General features: G+C 49.9%; 1 protein-coding gene and 1 long non-coding RNA gene across 2 annotated transcripts; one reads left to right on the forward strand and one right to left on the reverse strand.

The window, feature by feature from the left end:
- Positions 1-5,446: 5,446 nt before the first annotated feature.
- Positions 5,447-7,282, forward strand: LOC6603644 (cytosol aminopeptidase). The gene is made up of 3 exons (XM_002028582.2): positions 5,447-6,548; positions 6,602-7,066; positions 7,125-7,282. The coding sequence occupies exons 1-3, from the start codon at positions 5,496-5,498 to the stop codon at positions 7,263-7,265; spliced, it is 1,659 nt and encodes a 552-aa protein (XP_002028618.2). The 5' UTR covers positions 5,447-5,495; the 3' UTR covers positions 7,266-7,282.
- Positions 7,283-8,390: 1,108 nt separating this feature from the next.
- LOC113567088 lies at positions 8,391-8,685 on the reverse strand. Its single transcript, XR_003409344.1, has 3 exons — positions 8,672-8,685; positions 8,521-8,594; positions 8,391-8,457 (listed from the first exon to the last, which is right to left on the reverse strand). It is a non-coding gene; the product is annotated as an uncharacterized LOC113567088 (long non-coding RNA).
- Positions 8,686-14,478: the final 5,793 nt, after the last annotated feature.

Here is a 14,478-nt window from a genome sequence, read left to right on the forward strand (position 1 = left end):
TGACGATGAATTTGGAGTCGAGTTGGAAGAACTCTCAATTGTCACAAAGCCAAAATTAATGTCTCTCATTTGCGCATTAAAGACAGCTGATGAGACAATACCGGCAGTACCAGCTTATGGTGGCCCATCTCGTGCTCGCCTTCCGAAGTTAGCTCTGTTCCACCGCGAATACCAAAAACCAACAATGCAGCTACTGCAAAGCGAAAGGCCATTTGTTTACAGATTGCAGTCCATTTGGTCGGCTGCCAGTAATGCAAAGGTTCGAATTCGCAAAAACTGCATCCTTGTGCATCAATTGTCTGCAGCCAGGCCACTCTGATGCAAAGCTAAGAAGTGTCGACTGTGTGGCTGCTCACACCATACCTTATTGCATAGGTACACAGTGGCGAATAAAAGTCTAGCGTTACCATCACCCCCAGAGAATTCTTCTCCTCCTCCTAATCAGAATCAACCTTCCACTTCGCATGCTCTCCATGCGAAAGCTATGGATAGAGTTATTCTGGCTTCGTCGATCGTAATCGTCCGAACAAATAATGGTGAACATGTTTTGGCCCGAGCTCTGCTTGACTCGGGGTCTCAAACCAATTTTATAACTGAGGACTTAGCACAGCGCTTACAGATCCGTAGGGAGGAGTCGTGTATCAACTTGCTTGGTATTGGTGAATCCAATTCACAAGTCAAGAAAAAGATACACACGGTGGTGAAGTCGCGAATTAATGGTAGTGAGTTTTAGGTTGATTTCTGGATTCTAAGGTCCATTTCGGGGTATCACCCTGATCAGACACTTAACGTGAGTGACTGGAAAATCCCGAAGAACTTACCACTTGCAGACCCATATTTCTTCAAGCTACAGAAGATAGATATGTTGATAGGTGCAGAAACATTTTTCGAACTTCTATCTGTTGGTCAGATTCGACAAGGTCCTGACTATCCAACTCTGCAGAAAACGCTTCTCGGCTGGATTGTGTCGGGCAGGTACACTCCAAAGGTGACTGCCACCCAAGAAGCTAGGAATTGTTTGAGTTGTCGAGAAGAGTCAGTGATCCACATCGACAATACATTACAAAAGTTTTGGTCACTGAAAGAATTGCCGTCTTCTAAAAAGTCTTTATCTCCTGAACACAAGTTATGTGAAAAGCATTATAGAAGGACTATTCAGGTCGTGCCTTCACGTCGGTTTGAAGTAAGACTGCCGTTCAAATCAGATCCAAGTATCTTAGGCAACTCCTACGCCTAAACGGCGGTTTTTATCGCTTGAAAAAAGATTGTCTCGTGACCCCGAGTTACAGAAAATGTACTTGGAGTTCATGGAAGAGTACCTCTCCTTGGGTCACATGTCTACCACAGACAACACAATCCCGAAAACTCCACATTATTTCATTCCACATCAGTGTGTGTTGAGGCCCCAAAGCACGTCGACCAAGCTCCGCGTCGTTTTCGATGCGTCTTGTAAAACGTCCTCTCAGGTGGCCTTGAACGACATATTGATGGTCGGTCCTACGATAAAGGATGAGCTGTATTCGACATTGCTCCGATTCAGACTACACAGGTACGCCTGGACAGCCGATGTCAAGAAGATGTATCGCCAAGTCTGGGTCGCTGATGCGGATAGACAATTCCAGCTCATAGTGTGAGAAGAGACCCATCTGAGTCCTTGAGAATATACCAGCTCAACACCGTAACATATGGGACTGGACCAGCCCCATTTTTGGCTATTCGGTGTTTGAAGAGGTTGAGTGAGTCTGCAAAACTCTCATTCCCTAAAGCTGCTGAAGTTATTGACTCCGACTTCTATGTCGATGACATGTTGACTGGTGCTGGTTGCGTAGAGGAGTTAAAGACAATTAAGTCTGATCTGGCTCAGGTTCTTCAAACCGCTGGGTTTGAATTGACTAAATGGTTTTCGAACTCACCTGAGGTCACCGCATCCGAGAGCACAGTTAAACCGATAACGATCTCGGACTCAGAGTCAGCTAAGGCGTTAGGAATATCGTGGCTGCCACACGAAGACGTCTTTAAGTTCCGAATTGACACGTCAGTTATGGGTCTCCGAGCGACAAAACGGAACATATTATCGGTGACATCAAAGCTGTTTGACCCCCTTGGCTTGTTAAGTCCTTTAGTAATTAAGGGAAAGATCCTACTGCAGGAGCTTTGGCTTAACAAGCTAGGTTGGGATGAGTCAATTCCAATGAACTTGGAAACAGCATGGAACTTATTAAAAGAATCCTTGGGTCAGTTGGAGAAGATTACCATACCTCGATTTGTGCATACTGATCTCATGTCACCGATTCAAGTACATGCCTTTGCCGACGCATCCATGAGAGCTTATGGAGCCTGCGTCTATATCCGTAGAAAGACTGCAGAAGGTTTCGAGGTCTCCTTGTTGACTGCAAAGTCGAAAGTAGCGCCACCCAAGACGAAAACGCTCCCAAGGCTTGAGTTATGTGCCGCTCACCTTCTAGCAGACCTTTGTCACCGAATCAAATCACTGCTCAAGGTTCCAATTGATAAAATTATATTCTGGTAAGATTCAGAAGTTACTCTTCATTGGATCAGATCCCACCCTTCGTCGTTGTCAACATTCGTTGCGAACCGAGTAGCGGAGATTCAAGAGTGGTCAAGTGAAGCTACGTGGCGGCATGTGCCAACAAAACAGAACCCAGCAGACATAGTTTCGAGAGGTTGTGACGTAGAGGAAATCGTGCAGTCGATCTGGTTTGGTGGACCAGAGTTCTTAAAGTTTGAAGAAGAGAGCTGGCCCAGAAATCCACACTTCGAGCTTTCCGAAGAAGAGATACAGATGGAAAGTCGGAAGAAATCGGTCGGACTGACCGTCGCGGCCAAGCCAAATTACTTAGTGGATGTAATCGAGGGATACTCGTCACACCTCAAACTGCTAAGAGTGTTCGTTTTCGTGTTCCGCTTCATCCGAAAATGCAAAGACAAAAGTCTCAACTTTGGAAAAATTCCGTCATACGGAAAATACGACGAGGCGTTTCTAAAAATAGTCGAAATAACACAGAAAAATGAGTCTCAAGAAGATATTGAAAGGGTTCGTAAAGGCACCAAGTTAGGCCCCAGTCTTCAGCGCTTGAATCCCTTCATCCATGAAGAGGCTGGGACATGGTGCTCTTTTTCGTTGTTGCGAGTTGGGGGGCGACTAGTTAACGCTCCTATGTCATATAATGCCAAGTTTCCCTTTTTATTGACAAAACGCTCGCAGTTTGTGCAGACATACGTTCGCTATCTGCATCAAACGAGTTTTCATGCCGGCCCACGAGCACTCGTGAGTATCCTTAGACAGCGCATTTGGATAGTGCGGATAATGCTCAGGCGGTCTGCAGGGCGACAGTTAGGTCATGTATTCGTTGCTTTAAATGCAAGCCGCTACTCCAGACCCAAATGATGGGCAACTTACCCGCAGACCGGCTCCGTGCTCTCCGCCCATTTTCAGTATGTGGCGTTGATTTTTGTGGCCCAGTCAACGACAAATTTCGTCGGAGCAAGTCGCCACTTCAGCGAACTGCGGAGGAAGATCGAGGCGGAAGCGGACGCGATACGCGAATTTGCGTCAAGAAGCGGGTGCGAGTTTGCCTTCATACCGCCTCGAGCACCTCACATGGGCGGACTTTGGGAGGCCGGTGTGAAGTCTGCCAAGGGCCTACTCCTACGGGCAGTCGGAAGCGCTCTCCTCACCGCAGAGGAGCTGGAGACCGTGCTGGTCGGGATCGAGGCGGTACTCAACTCGCGCCCGCTAGGACCCCTAAGCCCAGACCCAAGCGACGGAGACGCGCTGACTCCCGGGCACCTGCTGACAGGCGGGCCGCTCATCGCACCCCCAGCACCCAGGACCCCGGACCAGGAGGGTCTGAGCTGCTTAAAGCGATGGCGGCTTGTCTCGTCAGCCAGACAAATGTTCTGGCAGCGATGGTCCCGGGAGTATGTGCTGGGATTACAAATCAGATGCAAGTGGCACCAGGAGGAGCCAAACATAAAGGAAGGCGACCTAGTAATCGTCGCCGAGGACAACCTGCCCCCTCAACAGTGGCTCCTCGGAAGGGTGGTCGGAACAACCGCCGGGCAGGACGGAAGGGTCAGAGTGGTCGAGCTAAGGACGAGCAGCGGAGCCACGTTCAGGAGGCCGATACACAAATTGGCGCTTCTGCCAATGGTTTGAAGCCTTCCAGGCCTTCAACGGGGCCGGTGTAGCGCCATTTGAATAATAATAATTGTTATTAGGATAGTATTTCACGAAGTCTAGTGTAAGTTAGGCTAGGGCAAAGCGGGAGCGCAATAAAAGCTCGCTCTCTCGCTCTTGGCGAATTCGCCCCGCTTTGCAACCGTAGGTAAGATAGGCGCAGAAGAAATTGTTTGAATATATGAAGAGAAGTCGAGAAAAATCTATGAAAACGAACGCAAGCACTCCTTTTTTTTCGTCGTCGAAAAATACAAATTTGCAGTCACCCAAGTTTTTCGGTCTCTTTATTTTAGAAAAACTATTCTAAATTTTCAGGAATTAATGATGCAGTATCGAAACTTTAAAGGAATCATTTAGTCACGGCACTTTGTAACGGCAATGCCTTATTGTAAAATTAAACTTATTTTTCGCTGAAATATTTTAAAAGTTAGGCGTATGCCAAATAAATTGTATTCTCTAACGTTTTGATTTTAAAAACCTTTCTTTTTTATCACCCACTTATACAAAAAAGATTCTTTAGCGAGCGGGAACGAAATTAACTCTGAATTATGCTCGCACTTGTCATGAGATAGGAGAGTGGAACTTTTCTCCCTCTCTCTCTTTCTTACACAAAAGCCCGCCGTTCTGTCTCGCTTCCCTCCGCCAGAGCGAACACACTGCACGAGAAAGAGTGTGTGAGATGGATAGAGAGATCGAGAGAGAATGAGTAAGCGCGTGGAAGGCGATTTGGTCGTTATAATAACGATCCGATCTCATCCACATTTGACAGTCTAGTAAATATGGCGTTCTCTACGATTCTGCGTTAATTGTGAATGCCACAGATTTTTGGTCTTTGTGGGGGCGGACGGGTCCAGGTGTCTGGATATACAATTTGGTTGCTCTAGCTTTCATGGTCTCTGATATCTAGGTGCTCATCAAGGACGCTCATAGGACGAAAAGGCTTCCTTCTGGAAGTTACACTCATCCAGAGCCACATCTATTTGAGTACCATGGCCCTTCAAGAGTTCATGATTTGTTAGCCCCATTTGTCAAAGATATACATACTCGACATGTTTACTCCTCCGAGGACAGCCAAACCAAAACAGTAGTGAGTGAAGGGCCGATGTCCACTCGTTTTTAGATTCTGATCCTTTCGAATTTCCTGAATGTACCGACCAAATAGCCCTTGAAGTGAGTGTCACTTTCTCATGGAGTACATTCATCGCCTCAATTTGGCATTCTCTATTGCTAGAAATTGAACACGAAATACGTATATTCTGATATTTGGTACATTGTGTGGGCTTAACGAAAAATAATGCTTGGCGTTGTACGTCGGCTGGTCTCCCAGGCCTTCCCGCAGCGCCTGCGACCACGTCCCCAGGCTATCCAGCGCCGCTCCGCCTCGCAGGCGGTAAACCAGATGTTGCAGCTCCAGCAGATGGACATGTGTGCGGATCCTCCATCCCGCGGACTTGTGGTCGGCGTGTTCGCCGACGAAACGGACCGCAATGATGCTGGCGTCCTCACCGCGGCCGGTTGGCGGTACAATGTCCAGAAGACTGCCGGCCGATTGCTACAGGTCCTCCGCATGTCCGGACCCATGCCCAAGCGGGGCGAGGCTCGCCTTTTCTTCGCGATCGAGCCAGAGCGCATCCCCTATTACTCTGTGGTGGCTGTGGTCGGCCTCGGCAAGGAGTGCCTCGGCTACAATCCCTACGAGGTGCTCGACGAACAGAAGGAGGCGATCCGTCGCTCCGTGGCCGCCGCCTGCCGTATCCTGGCCGAGCTGGACACCGACAGAATCGAAGTTGAAAACTGCGGCCACGCCGAGTCCGCCGCCGAGGGGGCCGCATTGGGCATCTGGCTCTACCAGGAGCTGCGTAACCCACAGAACAGGATTCCAGTGCCGTCGCTGGACTTATACGCAAGAAAAGACGAGGTCTGCGACCTCGAAGGATGGCGCATTGGTCTGCAGAAGGCAGCCGCCCAGAACCTGACGAGACAGCTGCAGGAGATGCCCTCCAACCTCCTCACACCCACAGCTTTTGCGCAGAATGTCGTCGAGGTGCTGTGCAAATCCGGTGTCAATGTGGAGGTCAAGGTCGAGGGCTGGGCCGAGAGCCAGTCAATGCACGCCTTCCTGGCTGTGGGCAAGGCCTCGTGCGAGCCACCCATCTTCCTGGAGCTGAGTTACTACGGCACCTGTGCCGAGGAGCGCCCCATTGTGCTGGTGGGCCAAGGCGTGACTTACGATGCTGGAGGATTGTGCCTGAAAGAGAAACATGAGCTCTTCCATATGCGTGGCGACATGACCGGGGCCGCCGTTGTGGTGGCCTGTTGTCGAGCTGTGGCTGGCCTGCGTTTACCGGTAAGTACTCAGGACAGAAATGATATCTCCTTGAATAATAATGCTGTTCTTAGGTCAACATTCGCGGCCTGATACCTCTTTGTGAAAACGTAGTGGGCTGCAATTCGGTCCGTACTGGGGACATGGTCAAGTCCATGAACGGCAAGACCATCGAGATCCAGTGCACCGATCACGAGGATGTACTGGTCCTGGCAGACGCCCTGCTGTATGCGCAAAACTTCTGTCCCAAGTGCATCATTGACGTCGGCACCTGCTCGGGCTACATGCGCCAGGCCCTGGATGAGTCGGCTGCGGGGGTCTTTACCAACTCGGAGATCCTGTGGCAGCAGATCAAGCACGCCAGCATGCATACCGGAGATCGTGTGTGGCGCTTCCCATTGTGGAAATATTACAGCAAGGCCGTGCGTGCCGGGGGACGCAGCGATGTGCAGAACTATGGCATTGACCGAGGTGGACGTCCCTGCAAGGCCGCTGCCTTTCTCCGTGAGTTTGTGCCCTGTGGCCAGTGGATGCATATTGTGAGTATTGTGGGGCGCTTTGTTGGGGCGCAGATCTTATGGATTTTCTCCCTCAAAGGATGCCACAAATGTTATGGTGACAAAGGGCTTCGAATACGAGTATCTGCGCAAGGGAATGGCCGGCCGCCCGACCCGAACACTGGTGGAGTTTATTGCTCAGACGATTTGCAAGGATACGGCCCCACGTTTGGCCAAGTAATCAATCTCTAATGGGAATCCAATGTTATATATATTTTTTACTGTGTTTTTTGACGATGCCACACACGAACACAAAATTACACTTGAGCTATGATCACTCTATTTTACATATGTTTTCGCATTTTTAATCTCCACACAAACACATGCGGCACATTCGTTTATTATGAAATTGTAACGTATAAAACAGAGAAACAGCGCTAGTGTTCGATCTTTTGTTGGGTCCTGGGCTTCCAACTATTGAACATGATAACTAGACACTGTGGATTATTGCTTTGTCAGACTCTACCCGGAATCGGGTATTATATGTAATATCTGTGGTATCACTAAAAGTGAGTGCTACGCCAGGGAGACTGCATGAGTAATCACAACGTTTATGTCAATGGGTGGATAGTTTTGCAGCAGCTTCACATTCGAGGCAAAGTCGTTCTCTAAAATTGCTTCCCTTTGGATTCTATAAATCAGTAAATACATCAGTAAATGCAAATGAATCAGTTGAAAGTCAGCGCATGCTTACAATATCTTGGTTCAGCAGATTTTGATGAGAAAATTAAAGCGCTGCTCGTCCGAGAATACCTAATCCCAAATTCGCAGCACATCGGGCAGTGGAAACTCCTGCGAGAGCAGGAGGGTGAGCCACCTGAAGCTGTAGTACTGCGGAGGCAGCTCTTGGCTCTTCAGATGCTATATCTTTAGTCTTCAGCATGTTAGATAGCAAGCCCATCATGAACTTTATACCACCCTCCGCATCGTCCAGAGTCTTGATGAAGAAGTCGCGTATCTCGCTCATTAGAGTCGTGAAGCAGAAGAAACAGTCTGCCTCCGCGTGGGCGCGGTACGAGAGATCCGGATCCGAGGCCATCACATAGTAGATGGGTCCGACAATCTCATTCTTGCCCTGTACGTAACCCAGGCCATGTCATTGAAGAATGTGTTCCAGGCGCTTTCTGGCCCCTCGCTAAGCGGATGATCTTGTAGGCCAACGCCCCTTGAATCAACAGCGACGTCCCCGTCCCCGTCGCCTTCTCCAGCTCCATTGCAGCTGTGTCCCGGGGGGAGTACCAATTCCTCAATGAACTGCTGGTACAGGGCTCGCTTCTGGGCCAGCGTGGTCGTCCAACTGCTGCGTCTTGGTCCCAAGTAGCCCAACAGCAGTTTCCAGCTGAGTGCACGGAAGCTTTGTACATCGGGCACACCTGTGGATTGGATTGGATTCATGTCCATGAATTACTACGCCTATCAGAAGTGTGATATCCCACCATTAAACGTCAGTCTGCGCAGCTCCTTTAGGTCAACCACATCCTGGGCCAGCGCATCATCGAACTCTTTTACACTGAAAGATACAGGGGGGGATAACAATCTTTTTTTCTTAATTCCCGAAAACACGTCACATTTTTGTGTCTTCCATACCGCGCCTTGAAAATGGACATGCTTTGGCTGTATGCGGGCGAGGATCTCAGTTTGCTCCATGCAGGGACAGTCGCTTTGCAATGATGTGGACTGGACTTATATTATTTCTTTGTTGTCATCCAGCCAGCTGCATTATTGCTTTTTCCAATACAGTTCGAAGCAGAAACAATTTTGATATTCCGTCGAATATTTTTAGATATCTAGATCTCTCAGCCCTGCCCACATAATTTTATCCGATTAATGAATCAATTTTCTACTTAACTGTCTTGTTTTAAATACTTGACTTTAATTGTTTTTGCCTCAATTTTGGTTCCTCAACAACAATATATGTATCTGAAAACCCGAACTTAGCCCTCTTAAGCCCCCTCTATTTAAATAGTTCAAATACTGGAGGTAAATGACGGAAAATATTAACGATTGTAAATTCTTCTTGTAGACTCATGCTACCTTTACTCTGAACTTAAAAAAAAACGAGGGGGAACGTTGTGAGTTGCTGCGGACACCGCAACTCTAAGGTTATACCCGATACTAAGTCAGTATGGCTCTCCTCCGGCAGACGCCGCTAATATTTAACGACACGACAAAGAGTGCGTGCGAGAGAGACAGAAAATCAGTCTGAGCGTGACGTCGGGCGCTGCGTAGCCACTGCAAATTGATTTGTTCCTTTTGGCTAAAAAAATGGTCTGATCTGATCCAGATTCAGCAATCTAATAGATATGGTCATTATCTATGATTCTGCGTTTTTAGTTTTCTCAAATCTGCAATATTGTGGATGCAACAGATTTTCGTCCTTTGTGGGGGCGGATGGGGGTGGGGCGAAATTCTGAGATATACGTTTTATAGTGACATCTTAAAGGAGTGTGTGCACCAAATTTGGTTACTCTAGCCTTAATAGTCTCTGAGATTTGTGGTTGCCTCAGATTTTCGTCCTTTGCGGGGGCGGAAGGGGGTGTGGCGAAATTTGGACAGGAAACGGTCAAGGTCCGATATCACAGGAGTGTGGATACCAAATTTGGTTGCTCTGGCTTTTATAGGTTCTGAGATCCTTGAACTCATATTTTGCAATTGGCAAAACCGACCATGAAACCTGTGTGTTAGAGTGAGACAGAGCGAGAAAGAGTGAAATTGTTTTCGTGATTCTGGCTGTAATAATTATACGATCTGGTTCAGATTTTGCACTCTAGAAGATATAGTCATCTTCTACGATTCTGCGTTTTTAGTTTTCTCGTATCGTCGAAATTGTGGATGCCACAGATTTTCGCCCTTTGTGGGGGCGGATGTGGGCGGGGCAAAGTTTTGAAATATTTTTGGAGCAGTGACATATCACAGAAGTCTGGATCCAAAACATCGTTGCTCTAGCTCTTATAGTCTTTGAGCATTAGGCGCTGAAGGGGACGGACAGACGGACAGACGGACGGACGGACAGACAGACAGGGCTCAATCGACTCGGCTATTGATGCTGATCAAGAATATATATACTTTATAGGGTCGGAAACGATTCCTTCTGGACGTTACACACATCCACTTTTACCACAAATCTAATATACCCCAATACTCATTTTGAGTATCGGGTATAAAAACACTATATCTGTTCAGCCACAGACATGTAAATCGGAGTCGAGCATTACTACTCGCTGCTGCTACCAGATCAACAGCTAAGCTGGGATGGATTGTGGCAGGAAAAGTCAAATCTGCCCACAATTCCTCACCCATTTGTGCAACGGGAGTAAACGAGCTCATGGAAAGATTCTGCACTCTGGACAATCTAGAGACGGAAGACAAACCACGCACTCCAGTGGAAGCACGGTGTGAAGCTCATTTTATAAAAAATCTTCAGACAGCTTCAGACGGCCGTTTTATTGTAAAGCTCCTATTTTCCGAACACCCTTCAGCCCTGGGGGAGACGTTGGAAACCGCAACAAAAAGTTTCCTAGCGTTGGAGCGGCGAAGCTCAACAGAAACTTGGAAGAGTTATGTGGACTTCATGGAAGAGTATGAAGGACTAGGACATATGAAGATTGTGCCAGCATCAAAAGTTCCCAAAAGGCACTACTTCATTCCACATCATTGTGTACTCAAACCTGAGAGCACCACCACAAAGCTTCGGGTAGTATTCGATGCCTCATGCAAATCAACAAGCGGGAAATCTTTGAACGACATTCTGCAGGCTGGACCCACCGTTCAGAGCGAACTTATGTCCATTCATAAGTACGTATTCACAGCGGACATAGAAAAGATGTACCGCCAAGTGTGGATGAATCCGGAGGATCAATTCCATCAGATGATAGTCTGGAGAAGCAATCCATCCGAAGAGATCAGGTACTATCGCCTGAAAACAGTAACATATGGGACAACAGCTGCTCCGTTCCTAGCAACGAAATGTCTGGATCATTTGGCAATACAATACAAAGACAGACTACCAGTAGGATCAACAACATTAAAAACAGATTTCTATGTTGACGACTGTCTAACTGGAGCAAACACGATTTCAGAGGCAATTCATGCTCGACAAGAACTAAATAAGATATTTCTACCGTCCGGATTCAAATTGCGCAAGTGGTGCTCCAACAATGAGCAACTTCTCCAAGAAATCCCCAAAGTGGATATTGTAACCGATGTAAAATTAGGAGAGACACTAGAGCACTACAGCGTGAAAACTCTGGGTCTCATCTGGATGCCGAAGAAGGATACATTGTGTGGACGAACACAGAAAAGCCAGGCTACACGCATCACCAAACGGGTGGTATGTTCCGAACTGGCCCAAATCTTCGACTCTTTGCACCGGTGGTAGTAAAGGCAAAAATCTTCATGCAACAACTTTGGGAGCTCAAACTGGATTGGGATAACGAATTACCATTACAACACCAAACCGAATGGAAAGAATACCGGGACGACTTACAAACATTGAACAAAATGCAAATTCCCCGGCATATCTTGTAAAGTAGTGATCCTAGGCTGGGGTCAGGCTCAGTCTGCCCAGGGTCACCTACAGTTTATTTGTAAGTTGCTGAGACGTTGAGACTGGGGGGAGGGAAGGCGGGTCGTTGGCGCATGGATCGCCGAGCCGCCGTCAACGACGGGGCCTTCGGGAGAAATTAGGGGGGGGGGGGGAGAGCGGGCGTGGGGCCGGGCGGCGCGAAACTCACCCGAGACGCTGCACTCCCCGACTTCAGCAGGGTAAAACCCCTGTTGCCAAGGTCGAGGTGGGCCGCGGATCCGGGGAGGTGAAGGAAAAGGATAAGGGGGGGCGCCTCTGTCGAAACGCGTACCACTTCTCACTCCAGCAGGGTAAAACCCTGTTGCCAGAGGCAGAGCGGGAGCGTAGCGACCGAGAACAGTCAGGAAAACGGATGGGGAGGGGGTGGAGAGATGACCGCAGTCGGTGGTCCGACCGGAGAAAACAAATGGAAGCCAACGCGTTCTTAATTCTATGATCGAAGTTTTATTGGATTAATTCCCCTCGCACTCCCTTCTACTCCTACTACTACCTTGGCCATCGGCCAGCTCACCCGCGGATCCGGCGCCTGTGTTCCCGCAGCTCCTCCATGCTTTTTTTCTCCTCTCTGGCGCGCGGCCGTTCAACACTTTTCTTTATCTCTTCACTTCGATGTCCGCGACGTTCCGTCTTCGCTCACTTCCAAGAATCGACTCCTTCTCTCGCCACGGTCGCTCGACGTTCTCCCCACGCCTCGCGCTCGTTTTCGGGCCAACGGGACTTTTCCGAAAGAGATCCGCTCTGCTGCCGGCTGAGCATGGCTCTCTCTCCTCGCCGTCTTCTTTGCGGTTGTTCCGTGTGAGCTGGCCGTTTGGCGGGATTTCGGCTATGCAAAACATAACTAGCTTATTTACTACTATAGCATATGATTGTGACTAATCCAATTATTATTATTATTATTATTATTATTATTCTTATTACTATGTGAGGGTCCCAGTATGGGTCCTCACACCCTCTCCTTACTTCGGGGGGCCCGTGAGCGAATAGTCACTTTGCTCGTCTTGCTGATGTGGACCTGGAAGAAGGTGTTGTCCGCCTCTGCCAAGAATCGGACATCTTTACGCCGCGGGTTGACGAGTTGTGCCAGGAGCCGGGCTTTCAGGGTGTCTGGCAGCCGGCCGTCGGGCGTACGTACTCTCCAATCCGCCTCCCCAGTCACCCAACGAACGGCTGGGTTGGGGGTCGACGTTTCTGGTATCTCCGGACGGCCGCCGTCGATATGTAGGATGGCGTCCAGATCGCGGACGGCCGGTAGCTCTGCGTCTTCGGTGGCGATGTCTTCGGGACGCAGGATGGCGTCAAAGTTGCTGACGGCCGGTAGTCCTGCATCTTCGGGGGCGATGTCTTCGGGACGCAGGATGGCGTCAAAGTTGCTGACGGCCGGTAGTCCTGCATCTTCGGGGGCGATGTCTTCGGGACGCAGGATGGCGTCAAAGTTGCTGACGGCCGGTAGTCCTGCATCTTCGGGGGCGATGTCTTCGGGACGCAGGATGGCGTCAAAGTTGCTGACGGCCGGTAGCCCTGCATCTTCGGGGGCGATGTCTTCGGGACGCAGGATGGCGTCAAAGTTGCTGACGGCCGGTAGTCCTGCGTCTTCGGGGGCGATGTCCAACCCGTCTATCCGTTCGAGAAGGTTGAGCGTATCAAGGGCCCCGAAGAGTGCCGGAAGCGGTGGCTCTTCCCAGCGGAGCACCTCTTTTTCGAACTCCGTCGGCTCGAATTGCTGGCGGTATCCGCGTGCGGTGGCACCTGGCAGCCCGTCAGGGATAGTGATGGCCTCTGCCCCCTCGTCGGGGCTCGGACCCGGAGCGGTGTAGTCGGCTGCTTCTCCTACGGTGGCGTGTCCAGGGCCCTGCGCGTGCTCTTCGGCGACCTGGTCGGGGTTGACCTGGCTGGGGCCCTGAGCATGGGTGAACGTGGCTCTGGCGGCGTTGCCAGGGCTTGGGTCCCTGTACGTCTGGGCCACGTCTCCTATAATATTGACGTGATCGGGGTCGGAATCGTGCCCCTCGATGATCTGGTCGATGCGGGGCCAGCTTACGACGTCGCCGCATAAATTTTCCCAGCTGAGGACCTCTGGGTGGACTTGGAATTCTCGCGGAGTGGGGCGAAGAATCAGTTCCTCGATGATCTCCCAGTCGACTGGGGGCTCCGGCCTGGCTTTTGTCGTAGTTCTCCGTCGGCGGGGGTCTCTCGCATTCGCTGAGCTGTGAATAGGAATGGACTGGTTGACTACAGGCAAGAAATACTTTGATACTCTATGAGTGCGGCGGAGCGGTTATAGACTTAATGAGAATCTCCAAAATGTCGGCCTTGGTTGGTCCCTTCGGTACAATCACGGTTGCGGTTTGCCCTTGAAGGAACAGCCACGCCCGCTTCGTTTGGTGCGTCGTTCTTCGAAGGATGTCCGGGTCCCGGAAGCGGATGTGTCCAGGAGAAGCGGCCACGCACGCCTCGTTCGGTGCGTCGTTCCTCGCAGGATATCCGGGTTCCTGAAGCGGATGGGTCCAGGAGAAGCAGCCACGCACGCCTCGTTCGGTGCGTCGTTCTTCGAAGGATGTCCGGGTCCCGGAAGCGGATGTGTCCAGGAGAAGCGGCCACGCACGCCTCGTTCGGTGCGTCGTTCCTCGCAGGATATCCGGGTTCCTGAAGCGGATGGGTCCAGGAGAAGCAGCCACGCACGCCTCGTTCGGTGCGTCGTTCCTCGCAAGATATCCGGGTTCCTGATTGGTTTCGTCTCTGTGTATCCGGGGTGTCAGCATCGTCGTGGCGGTTTGAGTAGATCTGCGTTGTAATCAAGATTGTTGTATAT

Source organism: Drosophila persimilis, unplaced genomic scaffold (assembly GCF_003286085.1).
Source record: "Drosophila persimilis strain 14011-0111.01,24,50 unplaced genomic scaffold, DperRS2 tig00001675-arrow-arrow-pilon, whole genome shotgun sequence".
NCBI classification, from domain to species: Eukaryota; Metazoa; Arthropoda; class Insecta; order Diptera; family Drosophilidae; genus Drosophila; species Drosophila persimilis.

Bases quoted from the DNA above. Each gene is read 5' to 3' on its own strand.
- LOC6603644 (XM_002028582.2), top strand. From the start codon at position 5,496: ATGCTTGGCGTTGTACGTCGGCTGGTCTCCCAGGCCTTCCCGCAGCGC. The intron at 6,549-6,601 runs GTAAGTACTCAG...TGCTGTTCTTAG, and splicing joins TGGCTGGCCTGCGTTTACCG to GTCAACATTCGCGGCCTGAT. The intron at 7,067-7,124 runs GTGAGTATTGTG...TCTCCCTCAAAG, and splicing joins GTGGCCAGTGGATGCATATT to GATGCCACAAATGTTATGGT.